This window comes from Oncorhynchus mykiss, chromosome 1 (assembly GCF_013265735.2).
Source record: "Oncorhynchus mykiss isolate Arlee chromosome 1, USDA_OmykA_1.1, whole genome shotgun sequence".
Lineage (NCBI taxonomy): Eukaryota > Metazoa > Chordata > Actinopteri > Salmoniformes > Salmonidae > Oncorhynchus > Oncorhynchus mykiss.
In genome coordinates this window covers 69,523,937-69,547,037 of record NC_048565.1, presented here as the reverse complement: position 1 = coordinate 69,547,037, position 23,101 = coordinate 69,523,937, and the positions used below count along the sequence as shown (strand labels likewise).

General features: G+C 43.6%; 1 protein-coding gene across 17 annotated transcripts in view; it reads right to left on the bottom strand.

Moving 5' to 3' along the window:
• Positions 1-23,101, bottom strand: part of birc6 (baculoviral IAP repeat containing 6) — a 153,632-nt gene that overhangs the window by 72,552 nt on the left and 57,979 nt on the right. For 16 of the 17 annotated variants that reach the window (XM_021610071.2, XM_021610147.2, XM_021610181.2 and 13 more), the window contains exons 54-59: positions 21,671-22,556; positions 21,429-21,572; positions 16,964-17,093; positions 9,981-10,112; positions 9,472-9,630; positions 8,710-8,883 (exon numbers count right to left, since the gene is read on the bottom strand). In XM_021610071.2, the coding sequence (XP_021465746.2) occupies positions 8,710-8,883; positions 9,472-9,630; positions 9,981-10,112; positions 16,964-17,093; positions 21,429-21,572; positions 21,671-22,556 (1,625 nt within the window). The remainder of the gene's footprint in view (positions 1-8,709; positions 8,884-9,471; positions 9,631-9,980; positions 10,113-16,963; positions 17,094-21,428; positions 21,573-21,670; positions 22,557-23,101) is intronic. The other variant, XM_036984019.1, reaches the window with a different exon arrangement.

Sequence of the window (23,101 nt, the reverse complement as noted above, 5' to 3'; positions counted from 1 at the left end):
TCGACGGAGTAGACCTAGAAACCTAAAAATGGTTAGAGGGACAAAACCCATTTAGCTCTAAAAGGCCTGGCCTATTTGTGGAAGTTGAAGGCTTTTAAGGGGGCTGGGGCTAGATCTCTCCATGTACCCGTCTTCAATTCAGTGGATGGCCGTTTGTGGGGCTGAGCCGGGTAAATGGATTGTTATCTCCCCCTGGTCAAAGCCACCGCACTGGTTTAAGAGATCTCCTCCTCCCTCCTCCCCCCATCTCTGGCAGGACTGTTAATGAGGGTCACTGCTACCCTCCCCATTTATCAGCCTCAATGGGTCTGGATTCCGGAATGATTTGTTTTGGGAAGCGACGGTATTGGAAACTATTTGGGGAAATTGTAGTCGAGCTATGCAGTAAGTATTGTAAAAGAGGTATTTTACTGCACAGTCAAGTATGTAGTTAAGCGCAGAGAGCAATGGGGCAGAGGTTTGTCAGAATCAAGAAAAGATGTGAACCAACCTCATGTTGAAAATGTGTGTCCACTGAACACTACCCTTTACCATGCAGTGCTCCTTTAGCCCAGACCAGAGATGAAAGCGGTGGAGCCGAATATACAGCATTGGCAGGCTTCAGCCTGCTCCAGGCAGTTTCTAATCTATACGCCTCAACTAATTATCTGAACTCCGAGAGCACGGCGGTGAAACTAAATTGGTTCGATGAAGACAATGATTGACCTAATCAGGTGGTTAGTGTCTGGCTGAAGACAGTATTGGTGAAATGGGTTTGGAGCTGGACAGACATTCATTAGCAGATAACACTCAGGTCACCGGCCTCCCATCTTGTGTACTACTAACAGCAGCCCACTATTCTAGAAGTGGGGTGGCAGATCTGATTGGCAGTCATTGCCTTTTAAAATATCTCACCCAACAGGGGGACGGACAAGTCATCCAGTGTGACTGACAGATAGGACTGAGGTGCAGAAGAAGAGGGTGCGATGCAGGGAGGAGTAGATGCGCGCCACTGCTTGGACTGTAGGTGGTGGTTGCTCGTGTTAATTAGCCCCAGGGTGCCAGGGGCAGCATACAGGCTGTGAACTGCCACTGGGGAGAATCAACATCCACACTGACAGAGACCGGCACAGGGCTTTGTAACAGTGCTACCAAGCATGGGCTCTGTTAACAATGCAGGCAAAACAAGCCTGCAGCAATAGAGAAAAAAAGCACTAAAGCAGGTTTCTGTAAAAAGCTAACAATATCTTACTGCAAACAATGTCCCACTGCAGAGCCAGTGGAAACTACACAGAATGTACCTCTGATTCGAGCGACTGGTATAGAATCACAGGGTATAGTGAATTTTTTAAATGAGATTAGTTTGGAAAACTCGTCTTCACACGTTAGTAAGAGCAAACACCTTGACTTGGGAGTCGCTTTTGTCAGCTATTAGTTCAGCTTCACTACATCACCCCTTGCAGCTCCCAGGGAGGGCAGTGGTTCTACACTTTCTACATGAGCAGCACATCACCTGCTATCATCAATTATCTGAGCACACGTCATAAACATGCATTCAGTACCACAGATGGTTGAGGCGGCACATTAAGATGTGTAGCCATAGGCTACCAGTGAAATCGTGGGATTATTGACCATGTTCTCAGTTTTAGTCATTCATTTTTCCACTTGCAAGGGAAAAACATGTAGAAGTGAAGGACTTTGCTTGAGGTGGTATGGCTCTGTCATGGCCGGAAGAGAGCAGAGCAATTTCCTCTGGTTTGCATATCTACAAGTTGCCGACAATATCAAACAGACATCAACTGCTCTTGCTGGCTGTCATATCCTAATGGTCAAAATGTATCCATCTCCATCACATCATGTGTGCCCTGGTACTGACCGCCAAGACATGACTAGGGGGAGGCTAAATAAAGTACATCACCCCTAAAATCCTGTCTAATGCAATTCTGAAGGGGGGACAGTAATAACATTTACAACACCTAGGGCTGCACATTTTGGGGAATATTCAGACGTGGAAACGTTGTGGGAATTAACAGCAATATATGGGAATTAACAGAAATGCATGCAAATTAATATTAATACCATTTAAATGTAATAATGTTTTTGCATTGGATATATTTATAGATATCAGTTTGTCTCTGAATGGTTTGTCCTCTGACAAATCAACTGTAAATTTCGGTGTTGCTCAAGGTTCCGTTTTAGGAACACTATTGTTTTCACTATATATTTTACCTATTGGGGATGTCATTCGAAAACATAATGTTAACTTTCACTGCTATGCGGATGACACACAGCTGTACATTTCAATGAAACATGGTGAAACCCCAAAATTGCCCTCGCTAGAAGCATGTGTTTCAGACGTAAGGAAGTGGATGGCTGCAAACTTTCTACTTTTAAACTCGGACAAAACAGAGATGCTTGTTCTAGGTCCCAAGAAACAAAGAGATCTTCTGTTGAATCTGACAATTAATCTTAATGGTTGTACAGTCATCTCAAATAAAACTGTGAAGGACCTCGGCGTTACTCTGGACCCTGATCTCTCTTTTGAAGAACATATCAAGACTGTTTCAAGGACAGCTTTTTCCATCTACCTAACATTGCAAAAATCAGAAACTTTCAGGCCAAAATTAATCCATGCTTTTGTCACTTCTAGGTTAGACTACTGCAATGCTCTACTTTCCGGCTACCAGGAAAAAGCACTACATAAACTTCATGCTAAATACGGCTGCTAGAATCCGGACTAGAACCAAAATTTTTTATCATATTACTCCAGTGCTAGCCTCCCTACACTGGCTTCCTGTTAAGGCAAGGGCTGATTTGAAGGTTTTACTGCTAACCTACAAAGCATTACATGGGCTTGATCCTACCTATCTCTCTGATTTGGTCCTGCCGTACATACCTACACGTACGCTACGGTCACAAGACGCAGGCCTCCTAAGTGTCCCTAGAATTTCTAAGCAAACAGCTGGAGGCAGGGCTTTCTCCTATAGAGCTCAATTTTTATGGAACGGTCTGCCTACCCATGTCAGAGACGCAAACTCGGTCTCAACCTTTAAGTCTTTACTGAAGACTCATCTCTTCAGTGGGTCATATGATTGAGTGTAGTCTGGCCCAGGAGTGTGAAGTTGAATGGAGAGGCTCTGTAGCAACGAACCGCCCTTGCTGTCTCTGCCTGGCCGGTTCCCCTCTTTCCACTGGGATTATCTGCCTCTAACCCTATTACAGGGGCTGAGTCACTGGCTTACTGGGGCTCTTTCATACCGTCCCTAGGAGGGGTGCGTCACTTGAGTGGGTTGAGTCACTGATGTGATCTTCCTGTCTGGATTGGCGCCCCCCTTGGGTTGTGCTGTGGTGGAGATCTTTGTGGGCTATACTCGGCCTTGTCTCAGGATGGTAAGTTGGTGGTTGAAGATATCCCTCTAGTGGTGTGGGGCTGTGCTTTGGCAAAGTGGGTGGGGTTATATCCTTTCTGTTTGGCCCTGTCCGGGGGTGTCATCGGATGAGGCCACAGTGTCTCCTGACCCCTCCTGTCTCAGCCTCCAGTATTTATGCTGCAGTAGTTTGTGTGTCGGGGGGCTAGGGTCAATTTGTTATATCTGGAGTACTTCTCCTGTCCTATCTGGTGTCCTGTGTGAATGTAAGTATGCTCTCTCTAATTCTCTTTCTCCCTCTCTCTGAGGACCTGAGCCTTAGGACCATGCCTCAGGACTACCTGACATGATGACTCTTGCTGTCCCCAGTCCACCTGGCCGTGCTGCTGCTCCAGTTTCAACTGTTCTGCCTTATTATTATTATTATTATTATTATTATTATTATTGGAACATTCTGGTCATTTATGAACATTTTAACATCTTGGCCATGTTCTGTTATAATCTCCACCTGGCACAGCCAGAAGAGGACTGGCCACCCCACATAGCCGGGTTCCTCTCTAGGTTTCTTTCTAGGTTTTGGCCTTTCTAGGGATTTTTTCCTAGCCACTGTGCTTCTACACCTGCATTGCTTGCTGTTAGGGGTTTAAGGCTGGGTTTCTGTACAGCACTTTGAGATATCAGCTGATGTACGAAGGGCTATATAAATACATTTGATTTGATTTAGCATATCATATGGAGACAAGTAGACAATTGCAAATTATTAATTCCTTCCAATAGAAATAAATACAAATATTTAGTTATGAATTGAACTTTAATTAAATGAGTTGACTCTTCACATGGGATGACTTCCCTGAACAGCAAAAGGGAATATTGAATGATCCAATATTGAATGATCCAATTATCCATCGCATCTCCCAAAAACATTTGTAAAATGATAGTCTAGAAACTAAAGCTTTGGAAGCCTGAGAGGAAGACAACCATGTCTTCTCCCTGGACCTCCTCAATGTCCACCTCTTAAACATCAGAATGAGGCCTCATTTTCACTGTCACTTTCCAACCCTGCTGAGGATGGCTCGTTGTCAGCGTCAAAACGCCTCAAATATGCCCGGATGGCCAACAATTTTTCAACCCTTTTATTGGTCAGCCTGTTGTGTTCTTTGGTGTGTGTGCTCCCAAACAAGGACCAGTTGTGCTCAGAGGCGGCTGATGTTGGTGGGATTTGGAGGATAGAGGCAACAAGGGAAAGAGCCTCAGATCCACAAAGTCCCTTCCACCAGGTGGCTGATGAGATATGTTTGCATGACTGCCATATTGCATCTTCATCCCAAAGCCCTTGCATTGTTGATCTCTGCACCAGACAGGATGCGCTTGCCAGCATACTTGGGGTCCAACATGTACGCTGCGGAGTGTACGGGCTTCAGGCAGAAGTCTCCACGCTTTTTGATGCATTTCAGAACTACAGTTTCCTCTGCTTGGAGCAACAGTGAAGTGGACAGGGCAGTACGGATTTCTTCTCTTACATCTGCAAGTAGAGTCTGAACATCAGACAGGATGGTATTTTCTCCCTCAATCCGTACAATGGCTACTGCTATAGGTTTCAGGAGTTTCAGGCTGCTTACCACTCTCTCCCAAAATACATAATCCAGGATGATCCTCTTGATGGGGCTGTCCAGTGAATGGCCATTTCCTGGAGACTCCTTCCCCTCCAGTAGACTGTCAAACATGATGACAACACCACCCTAACGGGTGTTGCTGGGCAGCTTTAATGTGGTGCCCTTATTCTTCTCACTTTGCTTGGTGAGGTAGATTGCGGCTACAACTTGATGACCCTTCACATACCTAACCATTTCCTTGGCTCTCTTGTAGAGTGTATCCATTGTTTTCAGTGCCATGTTGTCCTTGAGGAGCAGATTCAATGCATGGGCAGCACAGCCAATGGAAGGACTCCTCCACTTTCGACCAAGCAGCCTTCATGTTCGCAGCATTGTCTGTCACCAATGCAAATACCTTCTGTGGTCCAAGGTCATTGACGACTGCCTTCAGCTCATCTGCAATGGAGAGACCGGTGTGTCTGTTGTCCCTTGTGTCTGCACTCTCGTAGAATACTAGTTATGGGGTGGAAATGTAGTTAATTATTCTTCGCCCACGAACATTCAACCACCCATCGGTAGTACAGTCTGCTTTCTCTATGATTGCTTGACCTTCACTTGAACTCTGCATCCAGCTAATGAGTAAATAAAGCATGTCTGGTTGGAGGGGTGTATACTGGGCAAAGAACATGCAGAATTCTCTTCCAATACACATTGCCTGTGAGCATCAGAGGTGAACCAGTTGCATACACAGCCCGAGCAAGACATTCATCAGCATTTCTCTACGTTCCTCCATTGAGTCAAAAAGCTTCTGATTCCAGGAGGACCATGAGCTGTTGCTATCGATAAGGCGTCTGATTCATCATTTTCACCTCGAATAGAAGTAGAGGGACTTTTGTCAGAGGTTGCTTGTTGTGAATGCTGGGGGAAGTTTATGCACTTGGACAGATGATTCTGCATCTTTGTTGCATTCTTCACATATGATTTGGAGCAGTCCTTGCACATGTACAGATTATCCTTCTACATTAGCTGCAGTGAAATGTCTACACATATCAGGTAGTGCCTGTGGCATTTTCTTGTAAAGATTAGGAAAAAAATGAGCAAAGAAAAACCGAAATACAATTCCTTGTATAGATAAATAGTTAAGCAGCTAGATTAAACAACTCCTTTGTTAGATTTATTTCACCAATGTTTTAAAATGAAAATAGGTGAATTAACACTCAGTTAGCAGGGTCAAGCAAGCTAAAACCCACATGGTAGCAACAACTAACTAGCAGAAATTGTTAACAAGTTAGAAATGATTTAAACACACTTTCCTGTAGGCTACTATTTACTAGTTAACAAACAATTCTGTATGTCATATAAAATATTTTCACCCCACCCAGTATTGTAATTCAAACTGACGGAAGAGTGCACTGTACATGTGATGGAAGAATGCACTGTGCATACAGAGGGTTGCAATTCCATTGAATTGGGGATCATTTAACCAAAATATGCCACAAGACCTAGACTTACCTTATGTTTTCCCACAAAAAAGGTTCACTGTTATAAGACAACTTTTTTGATGAATTTAAGCAAAATTCCCAGGCTTATCTTCCCATGGAAAATTTCCGGAAATTTACCGGTTAAGTTTCCGACCCTTTGCAACCCTAACCACACCACATAAAACCATTACATGGAGCATAGTGTGCTAGTTTAAAATCTATATGAGACATTCATCTTATACAGATGTTAAAGTGACATTAACAAAGAACATGAGTCTTGGGTAAATGTTTCTACGTCAAGGGGCTAAAACGGCTTTGGGAACAAGTGGAGTTTAAAAGTAGAGGGTGGAATCTGATTGGGTGGTCATGAGTCAAGTCGCTCTGGGAGATTTCAACCATCAGAGCTTTTCTTTCGAAGGATGAACACAAGATAATAGGTGATAAAAGCAGGGTCCAAAATAACTCCATTAGTTTCTAACGAAACTTGATGGAAAAAGACTGAAGGCACCGGCCTGTATTTATTACCGCTGAAGTCATTAAGAGGCACCCACGCCATTTTCAAGCCTCCATTCCCTCATTCAAGCTCCGATTCATTTCTGACATGCAGCCGACATTTCCATCTTTCTCTTACATTGAAGTCAACCCGGCCAATTTATGATGATAACATTATAACTTTCTATCTGAAGTAAACCTCGGCCCAGAGCGAGAGAAGGCCAACAGCATCATTGTAGAAATGGATACACACTTGTTCCCTTTATACCATTACTTAACACAGTGAAAAAGAGCGGAGTGACTGTGCTGGTGCCTTTTGAGTATGCACATCTCACACTGGGCCACCTGTGACACAGACTAGTAATGGCAACCTGAAAACATCTCAGGAGACTTAGGCCCAGCGCTCAGACAGAGAAATGGATGGCTGTGGAGGGGGAGAGCCATTAATCCCTCTGTCAGGGGACCCAGGGCGTCAGGGGACCCATGGAGAGAGCCGTTTGGGGCTCACTTTACACACTAACTACATAGCAAGAGGACAAATGGCAGACAGGGAGGTAGAAGGAGAGTGTTAGCGCACGCAGTTATACAATACATATACAAAAGTATGTGGACACCCCTTCAAATTAGTGGATTCGGCTATTTCAGCCACAACCGTTGCTGACAGGTGTATAAAATTAATCACACCGCCATGCAATCTCCATACACAAACATTGGCAGTAGAATGGCCTCCCTGAAGACCTCAGTGACTTTCAATGTGGCACCATCATGGGACACCACCTTTCCAACAAGTCAGTTTGTCAAATTTCTGCCCTGCTAGAGCAGCCCCGGTCAACTGTACGTGCTGTTATTGTGAAGTCGAAACGTCTAGAAGCAACAACGACTCATCCGCAAAGTGGTAGGCCACACAAGCTCACAGAACTGGACCGCCGAGTGCTGAAGTACGTAGATTGTGTAAAAGAAAATCGTCTGTCCTTCCTTGGTTGCAACACTCACGACAGAGTTCCAAAACTGCCTCTGGAATCAACGACAGCACAATAACTGTTCATCAGGAGCATCATGAAATGGGTTTCCATGGCAGAGCAGCCACACACAAGCCAAAGATCACCATGTGCAATGCCAAGCGTCAGCTGGAGTGGTGTAAAACTCACCGCCATTGGACTCTGGAGCAGCGAAAACATGTTCTCTCGAGTGACGAATCACACTTCACCATCTAGCAGTACGTCGAACGAATATGGGTTTGGCGGAAGCCAAGAACACAACCTGCTCGAATACCTAGTGCCAACTTTAACATTTGGTGGAAGAGGAATCATGACAATCTAAACGATTCATTGCTTCCAACTTTGTGGCAACAGTTTGGAGAAGGCCCTTTCCTGTTTCAGCATTACAATTATCCCGTGTACAAAGCAAGGTCCATATAGAAATGGTTTGTCGAGATCGATTTGGAAGAACTTGACTGGCCTGAACAGAGCCCTGACCTCAACCCCATCGAACACCTTTGGGATAAATCGTAACACCGACTGCGATCCTGACCTAATCGCACAACATCAGTGCCTGACCTCACTAATGCTCTTGTGGCTGAATGGAAGCAAGTCCCCGCAGCAATGTTCCAACACCTAGTGGAATAACTTCACAGAAGAGTGGAAGCTGTTATAGCAGCAATGGGGGGGAACACCACCATATTAATGTCCATGATTTTGGAATGAGATGTTTGACAAGCAGGTGTCCACATACTTTTGGTCATGTAGTGTAAGTTTGAATGCGAGTGTGCGCTTGTATTTCTTATGTTCTCTGCCATACCTTTCTCTGTGCGGAGACGTTTGAAGGAGTCTGTCTTCGAGATCCCGGGGTCGGAGATAACCTTGGAGCCCAACTTGACAGTCAAGTCGATGGAGTGGTAGCCCTGGGGAAGCTTGCGGTCGTAAAGCAGGGTCAACAGCTGGGCCAGTGTCATCTCTGCCGGCAGGGGCTGACCTGAGGGGCGGTGGAGGGATGAGACAGCGTTCACAGTGAGGAACCAAAACCTTGGTCACTCTCTGGTCACACTACCAGGCCCAGAGGGACAGAAAACCCATGACAACTACGTGACATGAAGGCTAGTGACCTATTTAACAATGACTACATGTGAAGACAAGACATAAAGGATGGAGTGCTGCTTGTGCCCATAGTAAATGTTTGTTTGCAAACAAAGGTCTGATCATGTCTTCGCATATCTTCCCTGAGTTAGGTAAAACTTGGATCTTGCTGGCCTTAAGGAGATAGACTGGGGGTAAGGCCCTTCGATAGACAAACATTCTGTCCAAGGGGTGTACATCAAGCTGCGTCACGCTACAGAAAGGAGATAGGAGCCTATGAGCTGTTCCAGTTCGCACAAGCCAGGGCTCGTGCAAGGCTACTTATGTTTACCTTGACAACCCAGGGTCACAAGACCACAGACTAGAACAAGCCAAAGGACACTCGGGCACACTGGCTCAATGAATTGGCTTCGTCAGATGAACAGGCTTCACTTGGCGGAGGGAAGGTGCTGGAGAGAGAAGGGAGCTGTTTGTGTGTACACAGTACCTGGTAGCAGCTTGTGGTAGAGGTGGAAGACAGGCACGCTGAGAGTTTTGGCAGAAGGGTCCACACCTGAGGCTGTCAGCTTATCGCTCATCACACGGCCCCTCCGCGAAGGGGGACGAGGAGGGGTTGACAGGGCTCTCTTCGACTGGGACTTCAAGCCTGAAAGGAAAACACACTCCAGTCATTTACCATGTAAAATTGACTTTTACATGCTAGTGTATGTGATTCTAGAGGTGAGCGCTTCCGTCTAGTGCTTCTTATCAAACACTGTCTATATTTTGGGATATTTTACACATTGTATTTCCATATACAAATAGACCAATCGTTTACATTCGGGGGCAGGTGCTCAACATAGGGCTGGAAGGCCAGCTTGAAGCAAAACAATACCTGCCATCTAATTAGTTATTTAGAATCAATTAATCCATTCCTGCGAAGCCACAATGATTGGCAGGCGTGGGAAGGAAAGGATGCGGTGAGGGTTTGTGAGGAGGAGGGGGCCAAATGTGTACCTGAGGCCACGACGACACTGAAGTTGTCCTGGAAACCGCTGTCTGTCTTCATCTTCTCCTTCTCGTCGTGATTCTTCTTCTCCTTGTCCTCTTTCTGCTCATTGATCAGCTTGGCTGTGATGCTGGGGGTGTCTGAAAGAGGGAGCACATTAGAACCACCCTTCGGCAACAAGCCATCAAAGCCACTTGTGCTAACTGTCATAATATGCATAGCCCCAATGGCCGACTAGCCATGTGCACACAAGTATTAACTAAAGCCCGATTTATCGGTTGACCGATATTAAATTGAGCGATTCGTTTTTTACTATTATAATTTTTTTACCAACGTAATTAGACCAGTAAATAGTAATTATTTTCATGCCATGGTATACAGTCTGATATACAGTGCCTTGCGAAAGTATTCGGCCCCCTTGAACTTTGCGACCTTTTGCCACATTTCAGGCTTCAAACATAAAGATATAAAACTGTATTTTTTTGTGAAGAATCAACAACAAGTGGGACACAATCATGAAGTGGAACGACATTTATTGGATATTTCAAACTTTTTTAACAAATCAAAAACTGAAAAATTGGGCGTGCAAAATTATTCAGCCCCTTTACTTTCAGTGCAGCAAACTCTCTCCAGAAGTTCAATGAGGATCTCTGAATGATCCAATGTTGACCTAAATGACTAATGATAAATACAATCCACCTGTGTGTAATCAAGTCTCCGTATAAATGCACCTGCACTGTGATAGTCTCAGAGGTCCGTTAAAAGCGCAGAGAGCATCATGAAGAACAAGGAACACACCAGGCAGGTCCGAGATACTGTTGTGAAGAAGTTTAAAGCCGGATTTGGATACAAAAAGATTTCCCAAGCTTTAAACATCCCAAGGAGCACTGTGCAAGCGATAATATTGAAATGGAAGGAGTATCAGACCACTGCAAATCTACCAAAACCTGGCCGTCCCTCTAAACTTTCAGCTCATACAAGGAGAAGACTGATCAGAGATGCAGCCAAGAGGCCCATGATCACTCTGCATGAACTGCAGAGATCTACAGCTGAGGTGGGAGACTCTGTCCATAGGACAACAATCAGTCGTATATTGCACAAATCTGGCCTTTATGGAAGAGTGGCAAGAAGAAAGCCATTTCTTAAAGATATCCATAAAAAGTGTCGTTTAAAGTTTGCCACAAGCCACCTGGGAGACACACCAAACATGTGGAAGAAGGTGCTCTGGTCAGATGAAACCAAAATTGAACTTTTTGGCAACAATGCAAAACGTTATATTTGGCGTAAAAGCAACACAGCTCATCACCCTGAACACACCATCCCCACTGTCAAACATGGTGGTGGCAGCATCATGGTTTGGGCCTGCTTTTCTTCAGCAGGGACAGGGAAGATGGTTAAAATTGATGGGAAGATGGATGGAGCCAAATACAGGACCATTCTGGAAGAAAACCTGATGGAGTCTGCAAAAGACCTGAGACTGGGACGGAGATTTGTCTTCCAACAAGACAATGATCCAAAACATAAAGCAAAATCTACAATGGAATGGTTCAAAAATAAACATATCCAGGTGTTAGAATGGCCAAGTCAAAGTCCAGACCTGAATCCAATCGAGAATCTGTGGAAAGAACTGAAAACTGCTGTTCACAAATGCTCTCCATCCAACCTCACTGAGCTCGAGCTGTTTTGCAAGGAGGAATGGGAAAAAATTTCAGTCTCTCGATGTGCAAAACTGATAGACATACCCCAAGCGACTTACAGCTGTAATCGCAGCAAAAGGTGGCGCTACAAAGTATTAACTTAAAGGGGCTGAATAATTTTGCACGCCCAATTTTTCAGTTTTTGATTTGTTAAAAAAGTTTGAAATATCCAATAAATGTCGTTCCACTTCATGATTGTGTCCCACTTGTTGTTGATTCTTCACAAAAAAATACAGTTTTATATCTTTATGTTTGAAGCCTGAAATGTGGCAAAAGGTCGCAAAGTTCAAGGGGGCCGAATACTTTCGCAAGGCACTGTACTACGGCTATACATTTGGGTGTGGTTTTCTCGCCCTCGCCTGAGTAGCCTTTTTTCACTGCCAAAAATAAAAAATTAGTGTTCAGCGAAGTAACACAATATTAAACACAGGTAGCCTAGTCAAATAACATCCAATCACATCAACCGTTACTCTCGTGGGAACCCTTCACTCTTGTGCAGACATTTAGAAACGAAACATGACAATTTGACAAATAAGCCACGGGAGTTGTTTGAGCGAGAATAAAGACGACTTTCAAGTAGTAACACATGTAAAAAAGCAACAGATACCATTAATAAGAAGGTGCTAGAAGCGTCTTATATGGTGAGCTACCGAGTGGCTAGGACATGCAAGCCCCATACCATTGTGGAGGACTTAATTCTTCCTGCTGCCGCGGATATGGCTTGGACAATGCTGGGGGAAAAGGCCAAAAAACCTACACAGATGATGCCTTCATCAAACACTGCTTCACGACGCATCAGTGACATGGCAGGATATGTTTTGAAACAATTACTGCTTTGCATACAAGCCAGTGAATTAAATGCATTACAGCTGGATGAGTTGTTGGGGAATAATCAGAATTGGTTGGTAACATAGGTAAGATGTTTTATATTCATCATATGTTTGTAAGTTACTTCTCATCAGAATGTTATTTTTGTATAATACTGTGGCGGGGTTGCAGTATCTGTTCTATGTCAAGACTAAGTTGCTTGGGCCGGAGAGAGGGGAGAGGTCAAGCGTGTATCTCTTGGCTCCACAATGTCTGTGTGCCAGTCAGTGTGTCTCTGTGATCTTGTCAAGATAGGATGGATTTGATATATGCCTGTTGATATGGAGGATTGGTTTATGGTTCTGAGTTTGAGAAAATAACATATTTTAGGAGACAAAGCTAAACGATTTATTATGTCTATGCTGTCTGACTGTGTGTTTTTTGCTATTAAATGATCTCAGTTGCAATGTGGAAGGGACTCTCAGAGAATTCATTGGTAGATACTGAATTGATCTGAGAGTCACAGGGTTGTGATAGAGCTCATATAATTAAAGATGGACTTTGATAACTAACTCTGACTTGTGTGTGGTTTGCTCTCATGATTTGGTAAATAGAGGAAATTTCCACGACAGAGTCAACAGACGTGGCGGGCCTTGCCCAGCTCCTGGTATATGTCCGTTACGTTTATGGGGGGTCAATTAAGGAAGACATCCTCTTCTGCAAAACACTGCAAACCAGGACAACAGGAGAGGATCTTTTTAAAGTCCTGGACAGCTTTGTGACATCAAATGGACTTTGGTGGTCAAGATGTGTTGGTATCTGTACTGATGGCACAAAAGCCATGACAGGGAGACATAGTGGAGTGGTAACGTAAGTGCAAGCAGTTGCTCCCGACGCCACTTAGGCACACTGCAGCATCCACCAAGAGGCTTTTGCTGCCAAGGGAATGCCTGGCAGCTTGAAAGACTTTTTGGACACTACAGTGAAAATGGTTAACTTTGTTAAAGCAAGCCCCTGAACTCTTGTGTATTTTCTGCATTATGCAATGTAATGGACATCGACCATGCAACGCTTTTACAACATACAGAAGTGCGCAGGTTATCAAGCTGACTCGTTTTTTTTTTATTGAGATGAGTTTAAAGTTATTTTTACTGACCATAATTTTCAATTGTCTGACCGCTTCCATGATGACGAGTTTCTCACACGACTGGCCTGTCTGGGTGATGTTTTGTGTCACCTGAATGATCTGAATCTAGGATTAGAGGGACTCTCCGCAACTATTTTCAATGTCCGGGACAAAATTGTGGCTATGATTAAGAAGTTGGAGCTCTTCTCTGTCTGCATTAACAAGGACAACACACAGGTCTTTCCATCATTGTATGATTTTCTGTGTGCAAATGATCAAGCTTACGGACAATGTCAAATGTGATATTGTGAAGCACCTGAGTTAGTTGGGTGCGCAATTACGTAGGTAATTTCCCGAAATGGATGACAAACAACTTGATTCGTTATCCCTTTCATGGCCTGCCTCCAGTCCACTTACCGATATCTGAACAAGAGTGCCTTATCGAAATTATCACTAGCATGAAAACTAAATACAGGCAGACTGTGTGGAGAATGATTTAGGACGGACTCTCTACAACACAACCCAACATTGCAGAGCTACGTGCATCCTTACAAGCCCACCCTTCTCATTAACCTGTGGTGAGTTATTCACAATTTATTTTCGATTAACAAAAGTTTGTGTAAGATGGTTAAATAAAAAGCAAAAATTATTATTATTATTTGTGCCCTGGTTCTATAAGAGCTATTGTTTAAATCACAATCCATACTTCTTTTCATTCGAGCTATAATAATAAAATCGGCAGATTTAGCAGTTATGGTGAATATTTCCACTCTAAAATTGGAAATCGGTACTGAATCAAATCCCCTATCGGTAAGTTCTAATATTGACATCAACCCTAATGTAGGCGCAAACAAGGCTATGCAAACAACTAGAGATACCATCAGCTGACAAGTAGCTAGCCCATCTCAGTCCTCCATTCCCTGAGAGTTCAGATAAAATGGTCTTGATAGCAGATAATCTGGCATTAGCAATTCCAAGGGCAACTAAGAGCAGGCTCCTTTAAAAAGACCCCTGGCTAGCACTAGCTGTTTGCAGCTGTCTCTGCTGTGCTCCCTTGCAAATGTAAATATTGGACTATAGATTGTGCCTTCCTGTATTACACTTAAGCTAAAATGTTTATTCTATTCTACTGAGCCATTTACTTTCTGATCATATTCTTATCTTGTATTATTTCTTATAGTTAATAAGGAACCTGCAAGTAAGCATTTCATTGGACAGTTATACCATGTGTATCCCTGTACATACGACTAATAAAATGTAAACTTTTATTATTAACCGAGCCTACCCCTGCCTCCCTGGGTAGCGCCAGAAATTATAGGTGTGGACATCATCCCCCTACGGAGAAGGGGACAGGCCGGGTTAGTTTATAGACAGGACCCAATGACTATTTCAGGAAATTGAGGGGTTATTTATTTTGCACACAAGGAAAAATTAAATAACTCTGGGGCTTCTGGTAAAGGCCAAAACCTATGAGTCCAGCAGCTTGCACAGGGCTATTTCAATCACAGGGTTGACCAGCAGGGTGCAATAAAGGGGAATGAGGGTGTGGCATTTAACTTGCACCATGTTAGGCTTGTGGGTCTAACATAGTGCCAGTTTACTGTTGAAAAGTGATATCCCAAGTATAAATAAAATAAAGTATATACACTAAAGGGTAAAAAAAAAAAAAAGTAAAAAAAAAAAGAAAAGTTGATATCTATCTATCTATCTATCTATCTATCTATATATATATATATATATAGATATATATATATATAGAGAGAGAGAGAGAGAGAGAGAGAGAGAGAGAGAGAGAGCTGGAAACTTCGAGTAGAGCATTCAAAAAGTTGATCTGATGGCTAATCCATGATTTCATCCACCTCTCCCTTGCTTTGATGAACAATAGAGAAGACCGAACAAGAGATGAAAAAGCCACACCACCAATTGTGCTATGTCATGACTTACCTGGACCACCTATTGAGATATGCCTTATGTTAAGTACACTGAACAAAAATATAAAACGGAACATGTAAAGTGTTGGTCCCATGTTTCAACGCTTCATACGCACAAAAAGTGTATTTCTCTCAAATTTTGTGCACAAATTTGTTTACATCCCTGTTAGTGAGCAGTTCTCCTTTGCCGAGATAATCCATCCACCTGACAAGTGTGGCATATCAAGAAGCTGATTAAACAGCATGATCATTACACAGGTGCACCTTGTGCTTGGGACAATAAAAGGCCACTCTAGCATTTGCAGTTTTGTCACAACACAATGCCACATGTTTTGAGGGCGAGTGCAATTGGTATGCTGACTGTTGGAATGTCCACCACAGCTGTTGCCAGAAAGCTGAATGTTAATTTCTCGACCATAAGCTGCCTCCAAGTCGTTTTAAATAATTTGGCACAACATCCAACAGGCCTCACAACCGCAGACCACATGTAACCACTCCAGCCCAGGAACTCCATATCCGGCTTCTTCTCTTGCGGGATCGCCTGAGGGGGGTACTAAGGAGTATTTAGGTCTTTAATAAAGCCCTTTTGTGGGGAAAAACTCAATTCTGATTGGGTCGTTCTGGCTTCCCAGTGGGTGAGCCTATGCCCTCCAAGGCCCATCCATGGCTGCACCCCTGCCCAGTCATGTGAAATCAATAGATTTGGGTCTAATGAATTTAATTCAATTGACTGCTTTCCTTATATGAACTGTAACTCAGTCAAATCTATGAAATTGTTGCATGTTGCATTTATAATTCTGTTCAGTATAATTCACCTGTTAAATGAGGTGAAAAGAAGACTGGCGTGCCACTAAGTAAGTGTAGCTACGTTTACAGTGACGTGCTCTCTAAACACAGTTAGCACCAGCTGATCCACTCTGTAGCCATTGATCAGAGAGCGATCGTCACCTGCTGGAAAGCTAATATGGTGGGACGCTCTAACGCATTGACATTAATGAGGCGATGTGAGTGGACGCAGCTGTCACATTGGAAAGGTCAATGTTAATGCCCAGGGAGATTGTGTGTGTGTGTGTGTGTGCGCGTATGTGTGTGTGTGTGAGACTGAGGTGCTGGCATGGGGTATAAACTTCAAATATGTCTGCCTTTTCAAATTTAAGGACCCAGTGAGAAGAGATTAAATGCTTGAATGACGAGTAGCGTCCGGAGAGTGGGTTTCTCCCATTTAGATCCTGTGTGTCTGTCGTTGTGGGAGTAGGGTTTATCTGAGTGGCATTGGAAACACTCAGGTCCTCTTTATCTGAGGGCCACTTAATATTGATGAGGTTGATGCTGGGGCAACAAGGAAGTATGTTTAAATGTAATTTCCGTTCTGCAACACTAATTGCCCAAACTGTCAACAGTGACAGGTTGGGTAGCGGCAGCAGACGTACCCGACACCCGGTCCAGGACTTCAGCGAGGGTGGTGGAGATGGGAAGGTGGAGGGTGCGGTACTTGTGCCCTGCTCCGTACATGGGGTGCTGGATCACATGGCTGGTAGCGTTAATGCGTCCCTTGTACAGCTGAAGAGAGATGAGAAGGTATTAGGACAGTACAAGTACAAAACACCACTGCCACCAATGTTATGAACGGTCATGACTTCAAGTGAGAGATGAAAGATACAGGATCACAATGCAGGGCCACTTTTGGAGTAAATGAAGCTGGCCTTGGCTGTAGACTTCCACTCCTGCCTTCACTGGAAATAACAAGGCTTCTCATTCAGGCTTGAATGTTACATGTGCACAACATTGAAGGTGACATCTATTGCTTTCTGCAACCTGCAGGAGACAGGCATAGTGTTGCCAGAGCATGGCTCAGCCGCTTAGGTTGCATGGACAGCTCACTGTAGCTCCAAACACAACCTCAGCCCCCTCATTCAGCTCCTTCACTGTCCCCACAGCACACACACCAGACAAAATCACTACACTACAAACACTAGCCTGGCAGGAGATTTAGATTATGTAACCTAAAAGGCTGTTTGAAACATGCACCTTTAAAAAGGTACTGGTGGCTTTTAGGCAAGTCTGATAGACCTCTCATAGGAAGCAAAATGTTCTAGACTCCATATCTTGGTATGGTAGCTAGTACAATAAAGTACACTATTTTTAGATTGACAGCAAATCAAAAATGTCAAGTTCCCTCCAGTGAGAAGCAGATTAGGGAGAAATTGAGTGAGGCTTTCTTAAATATCAAAGATCAAATTAAGAGAGTCTTTTCAACGCTGATGAAATAAAAATGTTGAGCCAGTGTAGAGTAAACCATTAACGTTTTTGTAAATCCAAAAAGGATTTTTTTAAGGTAAAAGGCAACACAAAGTCTGACATGAGCTATTTCGGGGTCCTATAAATTCTGCATTTCGGAGAACGCACACGCAATCTAGACATTAAACCAGAATTCAACTGTATTCAAACATTTGTTGAATTTAGAAGGAAATGAACTAAATGTATTGAATTGATTAGAAAATGCATTAATTTGCCCAAGTTAATCATAAGATATGAAAATGCATCAGTTACCTGGCAGAATGTGTCATTTTTTGCATCAATCTAGTGGCCATTTGTTTTGCAAACTCTGCAATCACATGACCACTACAGAAACATCGCTAAAGAAAAACATCTTGCTGGTGCACACTTGTAAAAATCATAATTATAAAAAATATTGGTCCCCTGATGTGTTTTAAGCATTTTTGTGGACTTATCTAATTGCATTGTTTTTCTAATAAATTAACTTTAAAAAATTGACAGCGAAAAAACAGAAAAAAATCTAAAAACATGGAAAAACTAAACTGCACCAAGAAAAAAATAAAATATTTTATAGGGCCTTATCTGGGGCTGTTGCAGTGACTGTATTAATGCCACATTAGCAGTCATGAGTCATGAACGCCGTAGTCGATTCGCGTTATACAACAAACACCATTATACAATACATAGCCTACTGTATATGCACTGCAGAAAAACACACAAAAAAAGATTTAAGATGTCTTTGATACATAATTGGTCGAGCCTATACTCCAAAATTAAACACATTCTAGTAAATGGCCTTTGATTGTGGACTATATTATATGCATACTGGAGAATGGTTACCTTAAGCTATGCTCCAAATCTTTCAGCCATGAGTCTGGGAAAGAACTTTGATGGAAAATGTTATGTTGGTGCTTTTCTATTTATACACTTCTGTGGTCTGTGTTCGTGCTTTTCTAATAACCGTTTTCTGTGTTCATGAAAGTGACTGATTACACGAATCCTCACTATCAGTATCTGCAATTTGGCAGTAAGCCTAGACCCTTGTTTTGAGAACGAAAGTTCACTCAGTTTCAAGGTCTCAGCATAGAGAGAAGAAGCCTATCAGTCTGTCACAAGCATGACCCAGTATTGGTCAGTCACATGAATGAAGCAAACGTTGATTCATACATTTTGGATGAATAAGCTAAATCATGCAAATATAACTTGTCTGTACATAAGAGATCTCACGGGACTTCCCCGGGAGAGCTCCTGACAGACGTTTACTGTGGTGCATCAAGTTGGTTGGAACCGCTCCAGTTAACTGATAATAAACAACGATTATTCAAGATGGACTTCGAGTGTCCCTGTATAAGAATTTCCACAATAGAAAGTATAGGCCTAGGCTATTGGTGTTTGTTGATTGTACAGGGCGGCTTACAGAGTTAGCCTACAATTATTGTGAATTTGGATTCGATTTTCAATAGTATTTCCATAATTAATAGGCTGCCATTACCTTTAGCTACAGAATCTATCACTATCGTGCATTTTCATCTCCTCCTCCCTCTCCTTCATTCCTTTCTCAAGCACGCAGAAAGGGGCTGTCAGTTTAATGAAAGGTTTCACTGTGAAAATATGTTAATATCGATGTTCCCGAACAGATTTCACTTAATTTCCCAAATTAAGCACTGGGTAGCTTCAGGAATAGGGTTGGGGAGCCTATGGCATACAAAGTTCGGTTGGAATATCACCAGCCGTGCAGCGAAAAGCTGCATGCTCCTCAAACAGTGGTTGATGCATGGCGTGAAACAACTGTTCTTATAAGCCCAGACATTCCTATATGAAATTGCGTGTGAAAGCAGAGTTTAGATGGGTGCCACTAAAAAGAAGAGATCCCAGCTGCTACTATATTTATTTCCAAGCTGCTCATATTAAGCACATGCTCCCCTATAAAATCGGAATAGCCTACCCGGCATGATTGAAAAACAAACAGGTGGGAAAGTAGCCTCCATTTGCTATTAGAGCTCATGCCGATGACATGTAATTTTTCCCTGGCCCCTGTTCCTGTACATTTGATAATGGGCCATTTCAATCAAAACAAATGTCACATATTAGCAAAGATAAGATTAAATTGAGAATAGTCTGATGGGTGAAAATATGATACCTTGACGAGAGAATAGTATGTGCAGCTTGATGCAACAGAGGGCAAGCTTTTCTTGCTACTTTCTCAAATCATCAATAGCCTGTAGTCGCACCATGCAGCCCATATATATGTGCTGATATCTAAGGCATTCTAAGGTTTGTATCACTCACAATTAAAGTTGCAAAATAACTAAATCTGCCGTATATGACGGGTTTCAAAGGATCAATTTAACACTCAACAGCACTCTCTCCAGAATGGGAAAAATATCTACTTTTTTAGCGGGTAAATCAGAATTAATATTGCAGAGAGATTGTGGCTTCTATCAATGTAATTATCTGCAGCATTTACAATCCCCCATAACATTTTAAATATATCTCTTCCATAAAATATATGTTCCTTTATTATTTTCCACTAACCTTTCCACCCCTCCCCTAATTGAAATAAACTAATTAAAATATTATATTTATTCAGCCAAGTAAAATTATTTTATTCTTAAAATAAAATCATAAAATAACGGCACGGGACTTAAGCATGTCTTGTCTGCTAAACAAACAAGCCTACAGCATGACCCACTGCTAAAAAAACATACAGTAGGTCAACTCGTATTCTGTTCGTCTGAAATACATTTTCTTTAAAACCTGACTAAAATAAAAGGGATTTATTGTGATGTGTATATTAAATAGATTTAGACTTTTTTTTAAATGTAGATGTTCCAAAGGCACGCATCAGCAGCTTGTATGCGTGGAGACCCGGAAACTATAAACGTGTTTGTTAATTAACGGTCAATTACAGAGAGACCGGCAGTCTTTTGCTGGAGAATAACCGTCTGACAAAATATCATGACCACCACAGCCCTAGCCCTACCTAATGTGTAAACACATTATCATGTAGACCCATCCTGCTATTAATCACCTACTGATCATACATAATTAACCTTCACTGATGTGATTCCCAGGACACCTTGTGTAATTAAGCACACAAATGACCTAAATTAGAGGTATGTTTGAGGTATGTTTGGCTCGTCGTGCATAACCAGGAACCTTTTGGCATGCCGTGCACAAGTCATCCTTCACCTTGCCCATGGGATGACCCTTACCCTTCCCTGACAGTGTTAAATATCACCAAAACGGGATGGGGCAGAATAATGAGGACAATGACAGGCTGGAGGTTCAAATGAAATTAGCTTTAGACAATTGAAACCACTTTCACTCCCCCTTCCATGACTGCTCGCTAAACTGCTCGCATGACAACTAATCATTGAGGAGGGTGAAATATGGAGCATTATTTTGACTGTGCTGTTTCTCCGACAAGCATCAGTCTGGGGAAAGCCTACAAGTGAGTGTGGAGGGATTTTCTGTACTGCTGGGCTGGCCTCTTGTGGTCATCTTGGGATATCACATCACTGACAGTTCTTTCCTTTCCAATTTGGAGGAGAATAAAATTACTCCAAGTAAGGTGAGCTGATCCTAGATCAGAGCCTACGGAAACTTGGTACCCACCGGACAGGGCGACTGCAGGAAGACTGTGACCTTCTCATCCTCTAGCATGAGCTGCAGGAAGAGCCTGCGGATGAAGCCAGAGATGTTGCCAGAGACAGGCACGCTTCCACGCTGAGGGGCCGACTGGAAGAGCTCACACAGCACCTACAGAGAACAAGAGCCCACCAAAGACACACGTTAGTAATCTATCAGATACGGTTGGTCAGGGTGGAAATGTGTGTAGTCAATGCATTCCACCGGACCTGTGCCATGAGCCGCTGGTTGTTGGGGTGACAGGAGATGCACTGCAGGAAGAAGGCCACTGTGGCGTTCTCGATTGCCGTCCTCTGCTGGGTGGTGAGCCCGCTGCCCCTGGTCGAGGAGGCCAGAGAGTAGCGCGACCCTGAAGGCTGGGGTGGGGGCGGAGGAGGGGGGCAGCACGCACCACCAGAGGCAGCAGAGTGAGCTCCCGCGTGGCCATGGACACCGCTGGTTCCCCCTGCGCTGGCGCTGCTGTGGCAAAGCAGGAACAGCAAAGCGGTCCACAGCAGGTTCACCTCAGGCCCACCTAGCCAGTCCTTCATGGCATGACTGTTCCCAACCTCAGTGAGGAAACGCAGCACTGGGGCTGCCAGCTCTGCAGACAAGGACGCCCTGCTCTGAGAGGAAGATGCCGAAGAGGAGTGGTGGTTGTGATGGTGCTGCCGTCGTTCGGCCTGGGCGGTGGAGGGCAGGGGCAGGCCAGCTGCAGCCAGGAGACCACAGCAGAGTCCGGCCAGGCTGCGGACCAGCAGAGAGGGCAGGCCTGAGTCCAGCAGCTGCTCTATCGCCCCGGGTGACTGGGAGGCTGCAGCCAGAGTGGTCAGTTGAGACTCAGACAAGGCGATGGGTGGCCGCGCATGTTTGGAATCGTCAGTGAGGCCAGCGCTGGTGGTGGCGTTAGCGCTGCTGAGGTCATGCTGTTTCTTGCCGTCGTCCGTCAGGGAGAGGCGGTGCTGGGCGGCGGTGGGCGGGGCTACGATGCCCATCCAGGACATAAGCAGAGAGAAGTAGCTGGGGTGGATGTGGCACATGGAGCAGAGCAGGCTGTCTACTGCCTTCTTCAGCACCATGTTACACGGCAGGGACATGGACCAGTTGTACAGAAGTCTACAGGAGAGACAGGGACAACAGTATAAACAAAGCAAGCAACACTCACAGCTATCCCTCTAAAATCAACAGGTCAGAAACCTTAATCCTTCAGAATATTTTCACTCCAAAAGTATTGGCAGTGACACATTTGTATTTGTTTTGGCTCTTTACTCCAGCACTTTGTATTTGAAAGTATACAATGACTGACTTTAAAGTGCTTTAAATTTGAGGGCATTTTCATCCATACTGGGTAAACCACTTAAAAATGGGATGAAAATACCCTCAAATTAAAGCTGACAGTGGAGCTCACTATGTTTTGTACTCTGTTTTCCCTTTTCGATGTAAAGTGTTTACAGAGTATATATGCAGTATTCATGTTTACAGAGGATGTGTGTAAAATGTAAGACATACCAAGATGGGGATGAGAGGAACTTTAGACTTAATCTACAGCTTGAAAACATCAGGGAGCTGTTTTCTCACCAGGGTACAAAAAAACTCATGTTCTTCAAACTGATGGCTCAAAGCATGCGAAAGCTCTGCTTAGCTTTTCATGACTGAACAAA